Below are 18,772 nucleotides of genomic sequence, written 5' to 3'. Positions count from 1 at the left end.
CGAGTAACACATACACTGTATTGATTAGAACTTGAGAAAAGTTGCTCAAAAGAAAAAGCAACAGGAAACAGCCAATTTTGTATTGAAAACTCAATATAAAATAAAGGCTTGTTGCTATTAAAAAAAAAAAAAAAGTACAAGAAAAGGTAAGAGCAGTATTTTAGTGGACATTAAAATAAAATTTAGTACTAGGATACAAAATAACAGATCATACATCTGATGAGAGAGAGAGAAATAACTTAACTTCAGACTACTGCCTGGGAAAAAAGGAAGTAAGATACTCTGGCAGGTGAGCTGACCTTATTTATAACATAGTGAAAAAAAGAGTGTTAGTTGCTCAGTCATGTCTGACTCTTTGTGACCCCATAGACTGTAGCCCACAAAGCTCCTCTGTCCACGGAATTCTCCAGGCAGGAATACCAGAGTGGGTAGTCATTCCCTTCTCCAGGGGATCTTCTCAATCCAGGGATCAAACTCTGGTCTCTCGCATTGCAGACACATTCTTCACGGTCTGAACCCCCAGCGAAGCCCCTATTTATAACATAGTGTCACAGTGATTCTTTATGTAATTATGTGGGATAGTTACTAGTATTTCCAAAGATTATTTTTGAACATTATTACATGTGAAAGAAATAGAGGCAAAGGATGAATTGAGAAAAGACACATTAGTATATGAAGCCATATAAAATTTGTGCAGTTGACTTTTGCCAACATAAATAATGTCAGTGTGCAATTTTTACAGCATGAATAGCCTTTTGTGCCCTATCCAAAAAAGATGACAGTCCAAAAAAACATGACGCATTTCAACAACAAACTATTAATGAAGTTCTGTGATGTCCTCATTTTTTATATATCACTAACTGCCAATGATACTTGGTTCTAAGACTTAATCATTAATATTAGTTACATGTAGTGAAGTCACTCAGTCGTGTCCGACTCTTTGCGACCCCATGGACTGTTGCCCACCAGGCTCCTTGGTCCATGGGATTTTCCAGGCATGAATACTGGAGTGGGTTGCCATTTCCTTCTCCAGGGGATCTTCCCGACCCAGGGATTGAATCCAGGTCTCCAGCATTGTAGGCAGATGCTTTACCGTCTGAGCTACCAGGGAATATTTATATGCAAATCTGCCGTCTATGAGGTCACACAGAGTCGGATACGACTGACGTGACTTAGCAGTAGCAGCAGTATATGCTCAAGGATTTGGTTTTGGCAAATCAGATGTGGCAGCAGAACTGTCATTATGCTGTAATTTTTTTCTTTAGAAATCATGAATAACCTTAGGTAAAATTTTCAGCAAAACAAAGTACAGACTTCCTTCAATTTATATGTTAGTTGTATTCCTAGAGATTCGATGTCTGTTAATAAACTGTGAAAAATAGTTAACGTTAAAACAGTTATCTTTTATGTTCAAAAAGTTTTAATCTATATGACCATGTATTGAGATATTTGAAAGTCTTGCAATAATAATTTTTTGTTGAGTTTGGCTGTTCCGTGAATTGCTGGATATCTGGTATACATGGCTTTAATCACTAAAGTTTCAATGAGTCCTCCCTACTAATTGTGATAATCAAAAATGTCCCTTAACATTTCCAGAATGCTCCCTGCATGTGGTTAAAGTCTTAGGGATTTGTTTTCTCTTTTCTTGCTTCCATGCAAGTTAAAGTTTCCTGCCTCATAAATCAGCCCTTCTGTTTTCTTACCACTAGTCCAGCACTTTCTTTTTTTCTGTTTTTAATTCTGTAAGATGCAGGTCTTTTAGTTTCCAAACTAGTATTCTTCCTGTTCCTATGCATCTCAGACTGTCCATTTAATACCTCCTATCCTTTCCCCAAAGAGGTTTCCTAAGAGGTATGGTATGAGAAATTTCTTGGAATTTTTACATTTTATCTTAAACATTCATTATTAAGTCATGTTTTCATAAGTAAAAATTTCTTCCCTATGTATCTCTTAACTGAAGTTGATGCTCCAAGAAGATGAGCTATATTGGCCTAATAAACTTTCATTATTAAGTCATGTTTTCATAAGTAAAAATTTCTTCCCTATGTATCTCTTAACTAAAGTTGATGCTCCAAGAAGATGAGCTATATTGGCCTAGTGGCTTGAAGTACTTACATGCTGGGCTGTATGCTTCCACTAAAAGGAGCACACTTTGTGAAGTGCAGCTCTGTTGATGCACCTCTTTTTAAAACTGGTGATTATTGTTCCAGTTTTAAGGAATCAGAGATAATACTGGGAACTACTTTTGAGGGGGCACTTTCTTGGTGAGAGGCCGCACTGTAGGACAAAATGTGAAGCTTAATGTGTCTTCTGTTTAAAAAACAAGGTAGAAAATTATACTTAAAACAGTTTTTCAGGACTATAATTCTTTTATTCATTGTCTCTCATTTCTTGTAATCTTTTTACTGTTATTATCATATTTTACTTCTCTGCAAAGGAGAACCTGTTACAGTATTTCCATTCAGGTCACACTGTATAAAGTTATAACAATTAACTTTGAAAGATTTTTTAATTCATTGGTTCTTGGACTTTTCTTCATCACATTTACCTGGATTTTTAATACCAGAGGAATCTAATGGTCTTGGTTCTTATGCAGAAATATTAGAGATACTATTTGGAGAGCCAGATAACAGTACTTTTGGTTCCTCATGGATAGTCTCTGTCTACTGAATTTCTAAGATGTGGGGTCACTGAAAACATTTAAAAACGTACTTTCCACTTAAGATTCTATTTATCAATAATACAGTAGAATAGCAAGTGTTCATAAACAAGGGATAGAAGTGTGACTTTTTATAAACATTTTATTTTAGAAAATTTCTTAAAGAACCCTTTAATATGACATGCTTTTGGAATTGGTATTTTGTTTTGAGTACTTTCGTCTTAGATGTATTCTGACACATTTTGAAACAGTTCTGTCAGCTGACTGCATGTGTTCATAACTATTTTTAGAATACTATTTTAGTAATCAAAAGTGAAAGGTTGCTTCATTTGTTAACTGTTTGTCTTTCAAGTCTTAAACTCCTGTGCCTTATGTATTTGTCTTTACTGAAACCACTGCTTAGAATGCCATGCATTTCAACATGATTTTAAAAGCTGGTTCCATTGTTTGGAACAAGGATTATAAACTTGCTTCTCTTTTCCCTTGGTCTTCTCTGTCCCATCCTCCTCCTTCTCCTTTGCTTCCTTTCCCTCTTTGTCCTCCTTTCCTTTTGCCTCAGGGGCAAGATACCCTTTTTATTCTCATCTGTCTTACTTCCTACTGGATAAACAATTTGTAGGGGTTTTGTTTATTATTATTCAATAGAAAAATTAAAATTGGGGAAGATCTAGGTAGCTGTGAACTTAATACTAGCAACTTAAGAGCTGTTTATTGTTTACTTCATAAAAGAAGCATTTGAATCTTCGGGTCATGGTTTTATGTCATGAAACAGTGTTCCATGCACTTAATTGGAGTAGCATATTACAAGTTACAAATGTAGGCAGCTCACTAAGGAAAGGAGAAGATGGCAGATGATGAGATGGTTGGATGACTTCACAGATTCAATGGACATAAACCTAGGCAAACTCTGAGAGATGGTGATGAACAGGGAGGCCTGGCATGCTGCAGTCATGGGGTCACGAGGAGTCAGATACGACTTGGCGACTGAACAACAACAAAATTTTGTGTGAAGTGGCTGTGATGGATGACTACTTGCTGATAAGCAGTGTTAGATTTTAAAAGATTAGCTTTGAGATGGCTAGTGTTTGACTAACTGATGGTACATTTGTTTGATTTAGGAAAAACAGGAAACAATGGATGTATTAAGTTACAGGGAGGTTGAAGGAGAGGTATGTAGAATATACCAGGGTTACAGTTTCTTAGTTCATTTATAAGAAAGCCAGTCTGATTACTCTGAAGTTAATTTTTAGCTCAAGAATTGTGAAGTGAAGCTGAATGTTCTTCTGGCCATGGGCAGTCCATCTACTGTCATTTTGACTATATCATTTGCTGTACATTTCTTTGATTTCGTCATGAACATTGTCCAGATTTATATAAGTCCACTATCTCAGTAACTCGAGGCCAAAGCTTTTGGCTTTCCTCAGGCTTCTCGGCTACATATTTGGCATTTACTTTATTAACATAAGGAATCATAAGGAACTTGCTTCCCAAAAAGAAAAATTCACACAGAGTCATTTGTTGAAACTGGGACAAGAGCTCAAGAATTGGGACAGGAACTTACGTTCTGCCCTGATAAATAGGGTGTCAGTTGGGGGAAGACTTTACTATTTTGATGCCATTTCCTAAATATAAATTAATAGCTACTCAGAGGCAGTAGAACAAGTGTAAAAGCAAAATTAGTACAAAATTTTAGTTCTTGAGATTGAAAATATAATTTATGTTGGCTAAATATGAAATAATTATAGTTAACGTTTATTGTGCTTAATTCTGGGCCAGGTAACTGCTTTCTTTACATTATTTTGTTTAATTTTAGTAAAAGCCTTGAGAGGTAGGTATTACTTCTCTTATACAGATATGAGGTTATATAATATTTCTCTCCTAGTAGATAGTTGGACAAGTGTTCACCTTCAAATCTGTCTGACTCTGAGCCCAAGCTGTGAACCATTCATTACATGATATACTGTGGCTTTCTTTCCAACCTAACATGCCTTTACTAAGAGGGAAGAGGGTTTGAGAAAACCCACCCAAAGCTTAGTTCCTCTGTTAGATCCCTTTTGATTGATTAAAAAAAAAGAAGTGTTTTGAATTGTTGTCACTTTAACATTAGAAATTTCCAACAGGTGGGAAAACTTTAGTGATTATTCACTCCCTCTAAAAATTAGTGAAATATAATCTAGTAGCATCTAGCCTTAACCTTTTATTTTATTTTTAAACAGAAACATTGTTCCCTTCATCTTGAGAGATTACAAGAATCACAAAAGGTCACTATACAGATATCACAGGTTAGAGAGATTGTACCCTTTTCTGGATAAAGAGCATAAATCCATTGGCACAGGCTTATATATAAGGAGAGGTTGAATTTGACTTCATTTAGACGAACTGAATCACATTCCCACACACCCCATTCCTCTAGTGAGTGAAGTGACAGCTATCAAGTCTTACAATTAACCACCTGTTCTTCTGAAGCGTGAGGGGAAGTGGAGAAAGTAGAGCTATACAGCCTTTTGTGACTGGTTTTCTAGAATCATTTTTCATATTATATGAAAGTTTGTTGGTAGAATACCAGTAAGCATAGCAGGTTTTCTGTGTTGTACTATCAAATAGAAATACTGCCACAGAAATAGTTAAAAATAAATGTAAAGTTAACATGAAAACAGACATTAGGAAGTGTAGAATTATAGATCTGCTTATTTCCTTGAATCATAAGTTTACCATTTTAGAATTTTTTTTTTTTAGAATTACCTTTTTTTAAAATCTATATTTAAATTGATCTCTTGTTTTGTTTGTAACCTGATGGACCTTCACATCTTATCTATGAGTTCTAAAATTTGTTTCTCAGTGGGGGTCTTCAGTCCAAACTAAAAGAAGGTCCAAAGATCCATGCTTTTATTTATTGCCCTGATAGAAAAGGTTTATAGAGCTTTGTAAATGAATAAATATATAAATATATTAGTAATATATGTATATATGTAAATGAACACAGCCTTGTTATAAGCCCTTCAGAAATGCCCAGGAGTAAAAATCATAGTTGTGGTCTTCAGGGAGTTGTAAATGTAGTTGGAGAGAAGTTTGCCCCCCTCGCCCCACCTTTTAAAAAAAAAAAAAAAAACTAGGCAAGCTTAGATGTTCCCTCAATTAAACTGTTTCTGAATTGGTGAGTTTTTTTATGTGAGAGAAGTTAATATCTCTCTTTGATAATCAGAAAATGCTCCACGATGGCTCTCTAGCCATGTGGTCATCTTCTTTATTTTAGAATTACCTCATGTAATTAGTAGCCCAGTTTCCTCTTCAGTTAATTTTGTTCTAAATATTTACTTTTGAAATTAAAGAAGATTCTTACTGCTTCAAGTAATGAAGTTAGTAGTTTTCTTTCTCGGTTATATACTACATTGATTACTTGTGCTGAGTTTGGTTTGTGTTATTCCTTAGAATTTCCTGAAGAATTTCTTAAGATTAGTTCTTAAGCTTTCAGAGACGTTGGGTAGACTTCTGGACTTAAGAATTCCAAGAAGCTTAATGAGAAAGTGTCAGGTGGAAGCACTGCCTAAAAGTTACCTCTTTCCCCCATAATTTGTTCTTTTGAGATGTAGGGACTAGCTTTATTTTTACTTGTATACATCACAGTATAAGTAGGCACAGATTTATTTTAAAATTCCAGTTCGAAATCACTCTTTGTTTTGTTGATTTGTATTTGACCTCTTTTGACTGTGGCCTAGTTAATATTTTAAGTATTCCATTCTGGTGATGTGTGTTTAAACTAGTACACACTAGACTTTTCATTAAAATAGAAGTGTTATTTATAAGTTCATATACCAGTGTTTATTTTGCTTTACTAAAGTCACTTGAACCACCTACAAGTTGGAAAATAAATTACAGCCTTTAATATTCATCAACTAACTTTTTAAGTAGCTGGTCAAAAAGGTGGCTGTTGTTATTTTGATAATTGTTCCTGGCAATAAAGTGCCTTGGAGGGTTGTAAAATTCTCACCAGTAGGATACAGAAAACTAGTCTCCGGCAGCTGCTGATAGAAGCACTCTAGACTTGGCTGTTTGTTTGAAGCCTCTGAGCATACTTCTTGATGTGTTGATAAGTATGGTCATTGCTGCCCACTTTGTAAAGATTGAAGATGATTTGCCCTTTTTCCAGTTTTCTTCCCTTTCGTTCATTGTATAGAATGAACAAAATGAAGACAAAGGAAAGAGTAGATTACAGCATTTAGGTAGTCATTAGACTTTTATGCATATGAAGGAGAAGGATTAGTTATTGCGTGTACACAGATAATATATAACTGTGTATCTTAGAGATATTTATTAATTGAATTATGTCTGTTCTTAAAATGTACCAACCTAATTTACCAAATGGCTTTTTCCCCCCAGTTCTGTAGAAAATGTTCTCAAAACACTCGTGAAGAGCTGCCGACCGTAAGTAGCTTCTCAATTTATAAATCTTATTGTTTCTGTGGACTTTTCCCCATCTCTAGTATGCCTTGAAAAGGAAATTAAAGATATAAATAGTGTCTGACGTTGTGATGTTAGTCACTGAGCACAATATTATTTCCAACTCTTGAACTGAACTTTTCAGATTTCATTTATAAATTCAGAAAGGTTTAAGTGGTGTGGGTGTCAGTCACCCATTAGAAAGTAAGAATGCAATAATGTGTGTATAACTGGCTTCATTTGAAAGATATCCCTGGAGTATTGTTACTCAAGTCAAAATTATTTTCCAAAATGAGCCTTGTAGGTATTATATAAATATGAATAATAAGAAGATGGCCCATATGTTTTTTTTTTCCATTTCAGTAGAATGTTTGACTTTGAATATCCCATATTCTGATGTTTAAAGATAAATGTGGATAGAATTTAGTTTAATTAAAGTCTAGATGTATGGTCTTGAACTATTTTTTCATTCTTATTTATCAGGCTGTTCTAAGACATGTACTTCTGCTATGAATGCAGTGAATTCTTTTGAATGGAAATTTGTGTATTTATCATATGCTTATTATAAGAGTTGAAATTAGTTTATAGATCAGATTTTGTTGCTGACGTACTATACTACTCAGTCTTGGACAAATGTATTTTCAAGATATAGAATGTCTCCTTTTTAAGAAGCTTAAGAACTAACCTAAGTTATTCGATAAGCTACTAGTGAGCATTGTTATTTTGTGAAATTTGATCATCACTGAGGTATTTACTGGTTTTTAGGTTCTTAGGTAATTTGTAGAATGCCAAGCTTTTATTCTGGGTTACTTGGCTGACAGTTGACTATGAAAAATTAGGAAGAGGATTCAGTGTATAAGATCTCTGAAGATAGGCAGTGAAGTGTGATTCTAGTAACACAGAGATATAAAGATATAATAAGATTAATAATACAATGTATAGGCCAAACCTCCAAGTGTATTTGAAAGGGTTTCCTTTTTTTGGCCCATATTCAAATCTGAAATTTTAAGATGCTTGTCATTATTTTAAACCCCAGTTGCCTCCCCATTTGGGTATCCGTTCCATACCCAAATGGATAATGGGTCCTCATTATCCCTTGTCTTCATTTTGTGTTTGTCTGTACACTTCCGCTTTTATTTTTCTGAATCTTCCGTGCCCCAGGGATGCTCCTGCCCATGTCTTAGGGTTTTAGAATGTTAGAGCCTGTAGGACCAGATCATCTAGCTCAGTCGTTTCTTACACACAGGAGAACTCAGGGTCTAGTGAGGGTAAATGGTTTGTTCCTTAGGTGCCAAGAGGTTCCTGGGCTGATATTCTTTCTCACTTTGCTGATTATCTGTTTCTTATATAGACTGGGTTCCCTGTGACAGGATTTTTTTTTTTTTCTTATTGCTGTTATATAGCACACAGGAAGAAAAAAATAACAGCAATCATGTTTTAAATTTGTAGGTGATTTGAATCTGAGATTTATCAGCTTTATAGCATTTTTCCAGGTCCAAAGACAAGAAGAAAATTTACCTTATCTAACTTAAGTGTGACAGGCTGTTTATTTTAGAATTGTAAAAATGTGTGTTTCTTGTCAGCTAACTTGACATTGGTAATGTGTGATATTATCTTATGAGTACATTCCCCTTCTCCCCCTTTTTTGTCAGTCATATAATGATGTAGAGCTTTTAGTCAATGACCAAATACATGAAAACTTTCTTTTTTATTAGGTATTTTCCAGCAGATGCCACAGCTGAGATGCTAGAAGAATGGCGGCCTTTAATGTGTCCTTTTGATGTAACAATGCAAAAGGCCATCACTTATTTTGAAATATTTCTTCCTACCTCCCTTCCTCCAGAACTTCATCATAAAGGTTTTAAGTAAGTGTGTATATAAATATATGCGTGTGTGTATGTGTATCGATAGATTCTAGAATATAGTAAGGAATGCATATGTGTATGTATGCACACATGCACATATACACATATATATGTATGTATGTAGGCAAACTAGTACAGTAATAAGTAAAAAAGAAATTACCAACTCAAGCATTATGTTTCTTACACTTGAAATGTGTGTGAAAGCTAAAACAATTAAATATCGGTTTGCAGATAAAGAGAAAATAAGGCATTTATATATCAAGCCACATAAGATGTGGGCTTTCAAAGATATTGGAAAAGGAAGAATGATAACTGCAAAAAGGAATTGAAAATTTCAATAAATAGGCAGTGATGGAAAGGTTACATTGCATAGAGTTTAGGGAAGGGAAAAATATTTTTCTAAACCTCGATTTTAACTCTCATCATGTAGTATAGTTTTTCTTGGGTCTCTCTCTCTCATAACTGCAGGTATATAATAAACCCTAGAATGAAAAATACTTAGGTTGTACTTTTATGAAAAAAGTAACAGGTGTAAAAAAAAACTAGAAGGATAATAGAACATATCAGTATATTATGGGTGGAAGGGCTATTATGCTTGGCCCTCCCACCATCTCTCTTTTCTATGTTTTCTATAGTGAGATGTCACATCTTTTATATCTGTCAAGTCAGAAATTTTGTATCTAGCTGTATATTTATGAAATTTTAGTTTTAATTACAAACTTCTAAAAACTTTTAATTTCTTTGACATTTGTGAAAATTTGTTAATATTCAAGTGTGTTTTTGCCCCTGTATTCTCTTCACTTTCTTTACTTTGAGGTATTTTTTCCCACTTTAATTTAACTGCTTCTAACACTTTGTGACTCATTTCTTTTATGGAACTATTACTGTAGTGCTAGTTAATGGTGTAATTACTAGTTGGCCTATTAAAGAAAAGAGTAAGGGAGAGTTGCAGGAACAGGTAGTAAAAGGAAAGCATTAAAGGAGAAGGGCATGGAGAGGAAGGAGAAGCTTACCAGTGTTAGATAGGGACAGACAGTTATTTAGCAATGAAGTAGAAATTTGATGAGATTATTCCTTTTAGCTTAAATAAATTGAAAAGGGAATATTCAGAGAAAAGTAATCTTTTGTTCCATTAAGTTTGTAACTTTCAGTGTTATTTTTTCTAGGTGGTATAGTATCAGTAAGAAAAATAGATTAAAAAAAAATACAAAAGATACCTGGCTTTAAACCACTTTCTGTAAATCACTTGCTATTCATAACATTTTTCTTTTCAGACTTTGGTTTGATGAATTAATTGGCCTTTGGGTTTCAGTGCAAAATCTCCCACAGTGGGAGGGGGTGAGTATCCCATTTTTTTCTTATATACATTTTAGTTTGGAAGTAACTATCAGATCATTTGATAAGTAACTTACGTCACTCAGTCGTGTCTGACTGCGACCCCATGGACTGCAGCAAGCCAGGCTTCTCTGTCCTATCACAAGCTCCTGGAGCTTGCTCAAGCTCATGTCCATTGAGTTGGTGATGCCATCCAACCATCTCATCTTTCCTTGTCCCCTTCTCAGTTCCTTAAAATTGGCTATTAGCGATGTTGTAATCAGTTTTTTAGAATTGTATTTGCTGTATTCTAATGGCACCCCACTCCAGTACTCTTGCCTAGAAAATCCCATGGATGGAGGAGCCTGGTAGGCTGCAGTCCATGGGGTTGCTAGAGTCGGACACGACTGAGCGACTTCACTTTCACTTTTCACTTTCATGCATTGGAGAAGGAAATGGCAACCCACTCCAGTGTTCTTGCCTGGAGAATCCCAGGGACGGGGAAGCCTGGTGGGCTGCTGTCTCTGGGGTCGCACAGAGTCGGACACGACTGAAGCGGCTTAGCAGCAAGAGAACTAGACATTTCTGTATTTTGGTTTTATCACCATCTGGAAGTATACGCATGTACTGCGAAGTAGGTGAAGAGGAAGGCCCTGTTGGACCCCCATTCGTGTGGTGCTGGACACCTGGTGGATGTTTTCTACGTGTATTTGAGTAAAAGCTTCTTTACCTGTTTTCTGCACTGTGGATGATGCTTTGTCATCTCCTTTTTTAAAAAATAAGCATTTCAGCTGCATTTGATTTTATATGGGTGATGAGAATCAGGACCTAAATTTGGAGATTTGAAAAGACTGAGATATAAATATTAAATTCAGTTGTGCCAATAACAATTGTTCTGAAAAGAACAAATGGATAAAAGATGTGACTGTGACCCCTAAAAACAACAAATGTATTTACTTAACTGTCTTTCTTTTTTGTTTACTTTCAGCAACTAGTAAATCTCTTTGCTCGATTGGCTACGGATAATATAGGGTACATAGACTGGGATCCATATGTACCAAAGGTAAGTAAGAACATTTGAACAAGTACAATAGCACTGACATCATCTTCATATCTTTAAGGAGAAGTGTGTGTGGTTGCTGATTTCTAGCACCACAGAAAAATCAAATGCTTTGATTGTTAGTAAAAACATAAGTAATTTATAAGGATGGGTCATTTCTTTTCAGAAAGTAATTAGATCATATCAAGCTATCATAAATGTTTGATTTTTTTTTTTTGTCTTACCAATGGAGGGCATGAACTCTTTAAGTTTCAGAGTGAGTAATTTATAAAGTACTAAGAATATTATTCAAGGTGTCATACATTGGTCCCTTCCAGTGAATTTTTTGTACTATATTGTTAGTTCTTCTAGAGTACTCCCCACTTTTAAAATCACATTGTATACCTTCCTAGAGTAAGTAAAGGGGGACAATGTCTCTAGGGGTGTTGCATCTTGGGTATTGTTTACCATGCAGGGAATCACCTTGGAGTTTCAGGAGGAGCGTGGTCGGGCTGTGGTTGGTTCTGGTGCACACGGGGACTAGAGCAGGGCTGGGGAGCAGCGGAAGGCAAATGCTCCGAGTGCCTGTGCTTGTGCTGCCTTCCTCTGTTGCCAGCCAGTAGAAACTAAGATGGAGAAGTAAATTTCTCCCACCTTTAGCCCCCATATTTGACATATTTAATTATGTTTTAAATATAAATCTAATTGTATTAAGATATTACATGACTGATTAAAATGCAGATTCTTAGGGGAAAATCAAGTCTTAAAGTTGAAAGAGGTAGAGAAATCAGCTAGAAAATATTTTTGTGCATCCTTGGCTTGGAATGAAAGCATAGGAAGAATAATTTTGTGTGCATTTAGAGAGGCAGAAAGTAGTCAAAATATTTCACATTGAATTACACTTACCTACTGTTTGCCTTTTTATGCTTAACTATGTGCCACTGGCCTGTTTTGGGGTACCTGAATATGAGTGCTTCGTAACTGCATGCCTGTGACCTCATAGTGTCATTTTAAAAAGGTATACAGTTATTTATATGAATTCCTAAGGAATAAAGCAGATTATCAAACAATATGTCATAAAAACCAATCAAATGAAAATATATACCGTAACACCAATATACAACACGTAGGTTATTTAATGAACGAATTACTTTCTATTTGTCAATAGTTATCCTTAATTCTTTTTTTCTTTTTAAAGGTATTTACAAGAATTCTGAGAAGCTTGAACCTCCCAGTGGGAAGCAGTCAAGTGTTAGTTCCAAGATTTTTAACAAATGCTTATGATATAGGACATGCTGTAGTATGGATCACTGCCATGATGGTTTGTAGTACATTGTTTGTTTTATATAGTTCCTATAAATTTGGGGTTAACCATACAGAAATTCTGCATAATTGCATAAGTCTAAATTAGTGGCTTAGTTGGTCATTTGATTCTTGGATATTTTCTGATGCAGTAAACTTATGTTTCTCAGACTCAGAATGTAGTCATAATGTACCATTTATAAATCTCCTTAAATAATGGACCTTTAAAGTAAGGGTCAGAAGTTCAGAGTTTTGATTATAATGATCGTTTTGTAATGTATAGAACAATCAAATCACTATGTTATGTACGAGAACTAACAGTGTTGTAGGTCAGTTATACTCTAAGTAGGGGGGCAGAGTTTCAAGAGATTCAGAATGTCTGTAACAGTTTTACAGACTGAGAACCAGAGTCGTGGGTAAAAGAGCTTTCCCAAGTCAAATTGGTGAAGGTGAGATTTGAAAGCAGAGTTTAGCATATTCTCAGTATTAATGCATTTATTGTCAGTGTTCACATAAAACATTACACTGAACACAAAGCTTGTTGACAAAATAATTTTAGTGAAGGGAGAGAAGCATAAAGGATTATTTTTCTGACATCATTGAAGAGAAGTAAAAATACAATCTACCTTTTTATATCATCTTTCATATAAGAGTATTAGAACAACTTTTATACCATAATTCTCTAAGTTTTCATTCATATTGCCTCACAGTTATCTCCTTTTTGAATTATTCTGCATGTGATACTGGAGAAGGCAATGGCACCCCACTCCAGTACTCTTGCCTGGAAAATCCCATGGACGGAGGAGCCTGGTAGGCTGCAGTCCACGGGGTCGCTAAGAGTCAGACACGACTGAGCGACTTCACTTTCACTTTTCACTTTCATGCATTGGAGAAGGAAATGGCAACCCACTCCAGTGTTCTTGCCTGGAGAATCCCAGGGACGGGGAGCCTGGTGGGCTGTCATCTCTGGGGTCGCACAGAATCGGACATGACTGAAGCGACTTAGCAGCAGCAGCATGTGATAACTTGATATTGTTCTGTGTTTGCTATTTTCTCCCTGGTTGCACTGCTCAGTTGGCTGTTTTTGTTGAAAAGACAGAATGGTTGTGAGAAGTTCGGCTCTTAAATTATTTAATATTATTTTTGCCTGTGCTGGGTTTTCGTAGCTCTGGGGTCTGCTCTCCAGCTGCAGCGTGCGGGCTTCTCCCTTGGTGGCTTCTCTTGTGGTGGGGCATAGATTTTAGGGCGCATGCGCTTCAGGAGTTGTGGCTCCCGGACTTTAGAGCACAGGCTAAATAGTTGTGGCACACGGGCTTAGTTGCTCCAGATCATATGGGGTCTTCCCAGGTCTGGGATCGAACCTGTATTTTCTGCATTGGCAGGCAGATTCTTTACCACAGAGCCAGCAGAGAAACTCAGAAGTTTAGATAGTAAATTTCATTGTAAGATTAAAAGAAAAGAAACTTTCAAGCTTTTCTTTTTTTGGTTGTTATTTTATTATTAAACAGAGGGGAAATTCCATTTTCTTTCTGATATTCTGTAAGAGCAAAAACATTTGGATACTTATTATCTTTTTTAAGCAGTGAGTTGAAACTTGGACTTTAGGGGCCACAGGATTAGATAGTGATTGGTATCATTTTAGTTACTGTTGCTCACACAATTGTTTGTATTGGCAGCTTCATTTTCTGTTAAATATGAATATTTAATATAATTAAAAGTCAACAATGCTAATTACTGTTAGAAGTTTGAAAATTTTGTTGGTATTTTGCTATGGAATTACAGTCTCAATAGTTTGATCTAAATTGGGAAATGTGAGTGTGGGTTTCATTTCAGCAGAAAGAAATGCTCCTGGTGTAACTGGATAGTCTACTTTAGGTCTGTGCTGATTCTTTTTTTAACTGAAATATAGTTGATGTATAATACTATGTTAGTTTTGAGTATGTGACGCAGTGACTTGATATTTGCATACATTATGAATCTGTGCTGTTTCTTGAAAAAGATCATCTTGAAACAGACAGTTTCAAGGCCTTTATTATTATATTTTAGTCCTGTATTCCCAAGGTTGTTCAACTTGGTAAAGTGAATGTTAGCCTTTTTCTCCTTTCCCCCTCCCCCTGCAACCTTAGTTATATTGCTTTTGGTTGGTTGTTTTGTGTGTTTGTTTTGGTAATAGATTAAGAAAAAAAAAATCTTTTTCTTTTGAGTCAAAATATGGTCAAATATAACAAGTTTAATCACTTTAAACATTTAGAAGTACTAATAAATATGTGAATGCATTTGTCTAAATCTATATTTCCTGCAATGAGAAATTCTTCAGTTCTTCAGTCATTTAAGGAATGCTTTTTATGCTTACTGTGGCATACTTGGTTATTTTAAGATGAATACCTTAGCTGCAAAAGTTATTTAACTGCAAACAGTAAAAGATACTGTTAACTCTGAATTGAAAGATATCTTTTCCATTTTATAATTCGGTTTCAATAAGTTGCCCTTATTTTTAGTAGACTGTCTTGAATTGACTTGTATGAAATTCATCTGGGAATTGCTTCTGACTTTTATTCAGAGGTAGAACTGGTTTTTGCCAGCAGGATGAATGTGAACCACGTTAGTGATTTGTGTATAGGCCTGGGCCTGTTCACCCCTTGAATTTTACAGAATTACGTGGGTACTAATGTTGCTGCTCTTTTATCTGAACAGGGTGGACCAAGTAAGCTAGTGCAAAAGCACTTGGCTGGTTTGTTTAACAGCATCACATCTTTTTACCATCCTTCAAATAATGGCCGCTGGCTGGTGAGTAATGTTCATGTTTTACTCTGACGGCTTGGAATTTTATTTTAAGATACAGTCACATGTGACTACTTGCCTATTGTGTACATTTTCTGTCGTTCAACTAAGCTTTTCCTGTGTGAGCATGATTATGTTTATGTTAAAGTGCCGTGTTTATAGAACATATAGAAATAAATACTAGTAACTGGTGACAGAATGCCACAAAACAGTGGAATCATCTTTTCGGTTTTATTGTGTGTATGCTTTTTTTTTAAGTTGCTGGGTTATGGCTTTTCAAGTAATGAAAGACTCATGTGATGCTAGAAATTAAAACTGAAATTTGAAAGTGTTTATTATTATCGATGATTAATCGGTAAGAGTATTTTATTCTACCTAGTTAGACCATACAGGTTCTTTGTAATAAGATTATACAAACTGTTAAACAACAAGGTCCTAGCATAGCACAGGTGACTATATTTAATGTCTTGTGATAAACCGTAAAGGAAAAGAATATGAAAAGGAATGTATGTGTATAACTGAGTCACTTGGCTGTACAGCAGAAATTAACAGCATTATAAATCAACTATACTTCAATAAAATTAAAAAAATAAAAAGATAGGTTGTATTTAAAAATTATTATACAAGCTGTTATTTGAAAAATTTTTACTTGGGACAGTAGAGAGGAACTGTGAGTATCTCTGTGAGAACGACAACCTACCTAGGACCTTCTGCTTCTGTGTCCCCAGAACAAGTTAATGAAACTACTTCAGCGGTTGCCAAACAGTGTTGTTAGAAGATTACATCGTGAAAGATACAAGAAACCTTCTTGGTTAACTCCTGTGCCTGATAGCCATAAGCTTACAGATCAAGATGTTACAGACTTTGTACAATGCATTATTCAGCCTGTCCTCTTGGCTATGTTTAGCAAAACTGGTAGTTTAGAAGCAGCCCAGGCTCTGCAGAACCTTGCACTCATGAGACCGGAGTTAGTAATACCCCCTGTACTTGAAAGGTAAGTGTAGATTCACATGTTTCCTTGAAGCCTCAGCTGTGTTCACTGTTACTCTGGTTATCTGTCTCTTCTACTCTTCAGCTTGGCTTTCTTTTCTTTTCTGTGGCTTGTTTTGCTATCTTGGTACTTATTCCTATTTCTAGAGAGGAAACAAGATATTTTAACCTAAAGATTGGTAACTTGATAAAGATTTATTGACGAGAAAAAATTGACATGAAATGAATATTTTGACTTATGTAAAATATTTTGACTTATGTGCTCATTTTAGTTATTGAAGTTTTTGCTCATAAATAAACCTCTGGCTGTTTTGTTTCACAAAATGTGAGTGTCACTAAATATTGAGAACATGGCAGTGACAATAATTCTGGATATCTGCTTCTTAGGGTCAGTGATAGAGAAGAAAATTTGTTTAGCTTTATTATTTTCATGTATTGTATGTATAACTTTGTGTGAATTATTTCTACTGTGTCAATTTCATTGTATTCATTTTGTTTTGTATGTTGGAATAGTAACAAAAATAGTTCTCCATTTGCCTCGTGGCTGTCATAATACAAGCTTGGTGTGCTTCACAGGAGAGAGCCACTCTCAGTGGTCTTGAGTGTTCATGAGCAGATTGCTTAAGCTTTCTTTTATTCATTCTTTGCTGCCTGAACTTCAGGTTTAGGATTCTTCTCTAAATGGCTTTGTTAAAAGCAGAAGAATGTTAGATTTTGGAGCCCAGAGGAATCTAATGGCTTGAGTTTCCTAAGACTCAGATTTGTCCAAGGTCCTTACTGGCAGCACGCAGATGACAGCCTGTTTTCTGACTCACTGTTGAGAAAGAAAAATTGGTGACGTTTACTTGGCGAAGGGTATCCTACCAAAATGAGGCTCCATTATTTGTAATTGGAGTTGCTTGTGCTGTCTTGCCCTGTCTTCTTTGCCATAAATACTTAAGTTGGGCGTCACTATTCCAACCTCCTCTGTCTTTTTGTGTACATGTCTTAGGGCATTGAAACTTCGAGTGTGTCCAACTTAATTAGGAAATGGGATGAGAAAGTTAGGCAGTTTCTGCTCTATCTTCAGCCTTCACTCTTCATTGCCGCTTGGTCTCCACGTGGCAGCAGGAGCTCTTGGTCAGTGGCGAGTCCCCTGATTTTCTTTGGAGAGGAGAGACTTGCCTCAAGGGATGACTTCAGTTGTTTGCAGAATTAAAATTTTGAACTCTGAGGTGTTTTGGTATTCCTTTGCTTTCCCTTTGTTTTGCCTCATTTCATTGTTTTTCCAGGTGGTGAATTATGACTGGTGAGATAAATTTTTAGTTGAAGGAACAAAGCTTATAAATACAAATACGATTATCTGTCACGTTTTTCTTTAGTAGTTAATTTTTGGACAAATTTAATCTCAACCAAGATGCTAAATTGACAAAATTGGCAATGCAATGATACTTTTTGAGACTCAGTTTTAATTTTGTCCTGTTTAGAAGTGGCTTGGCTAGCATTTTTTATAGATTTTTTTTTTCTCTTTTAGAAAAACAGAAACCTTTTTTTTTTTTTTTAACCACACCACATGCTTTGTGGGATCTTAGTTTCCTGACCAAAGATTGAATCTGGGCCACCAAGGCAATGAAAGCATTGAGTCCTAACCACTGGACTGCTAGGGAATCTCCAAGTTAAAGTCTTTTAAAAAGTAAAAAATTTTAGACACTTGATTTTACATCTCCTGAAGACATCTCTGCTAAAGCATTTTTGGCTTGTTTTATTCACCTTTTAAAATAAACATAGGTTTGGTTATATTTTTTAATTCTAGTTAGAAGTCCTCCTTTTTTCCTACTTTATTTAGAAATTTCCTTATTATTTATTTACCTTTTCTATTAAGAAGAACTTAAACTGAGTGCATTTCGGACTTTTTTCCCTTGTAGGAGAGAGTCTCAAAAGTGAAATCACTGAACCATAGAGTGAGTGTTCTTAGTTCTTAAATACTGACTTAGTGATCAAAGATTGCATCTGTCTTAGTCCCCCTGTTTTATTCACTCTACTGTTAAGAATATTCTCTTCTGTTTTTGAGAACTGATTTCCAACTTTAGAACACAATCCTTTTTTAAAGGATAAAATAGGAAACACTTGAACATTTTAGTAAGATTGTTTTTTCCTTTAAAAGGGAAGAGTGGAATAGTTGTGTGTTATTGCTGATTTCTAATAATCACTGATGATTAGATTAGATGCAGTCCTGTTGGAATGTGGGAACGGGTTAAGATGCTGAAAGAATACAGAAATTTACCAGCTAATATTATTTACACTGTGGAATCGGCATGAGGAACTGTGGTGAGATGTCAGGGAATTAGGGAAACATGTACCTTTCCTTTATTTCTGTGATTCTGTTAACCTTGAAAGCAAATGTTC

General features: G+C 35.4%; 1 protein-coding gene across 2 annotated transcripts in view; it reads left to right on the top strand.

Moving 5' to 3' along the window:
* The window catches only part of PSME4 (proteasome activator subunit 4), a 100,299-nt gene that overhangs the window by 27,818 nt on the left and 53,709 nt on the right, over positions 1–18,772 (top strand). Inside the window, exons 4-11 of one of the 2 annotated variants that reach the window (XM_061432346.1) lie at positions 4,876–4,941; positions 7,037–7,081; positions 8,812–8,961; positions 10,236–10,299; positions 11,264–11,338; positions 12,513–12,635; positions 15,311–15,403; positions 16,126–16,391. In XM_061432346.1, coding sequence (XP_061288330.1) covers positions 4,876–4,941; positions 7,037–7,081; positions 8,812–8,961; positions 10,236–10,299; positions 11,264–11,338; positions 12,513–12,635; positions 15,311–15,403; positions 16,126–16,391 — 882 coding nt within the window. The remainder of the gene's footprint in view (positions 1–4,875; positions 4,942–7,036; positions 7,082–8,811; positions 8,962–10,235; positions 10,300–11,263; positions 11,339–12,512; positions 12,636–15,310; positions 15,404–16,125; positions 16,392–18,772) is intronic. The other variant, XM_061432348.1, reaches the window with a different exon arrangement.

This window comes from Bos javanicus, chromosome 11, assembly GCF_032452875.1.
Source record: "Bos javanicus breed banteng chromosome 11, ARS-OSU_banteng_1.0, whole genome shotgun sequence".
Classification (NCBI taxonomy): Eukaryota; Metazoa; Chordata; class Mammalia; order Artiodactyla; family Bovidae; genus Bos; species Bos javanicus.
Note: the sequence above shows the minus strand (reverse complement) of the source record. Positions and strands in the feature narration are given on the sequence as shown.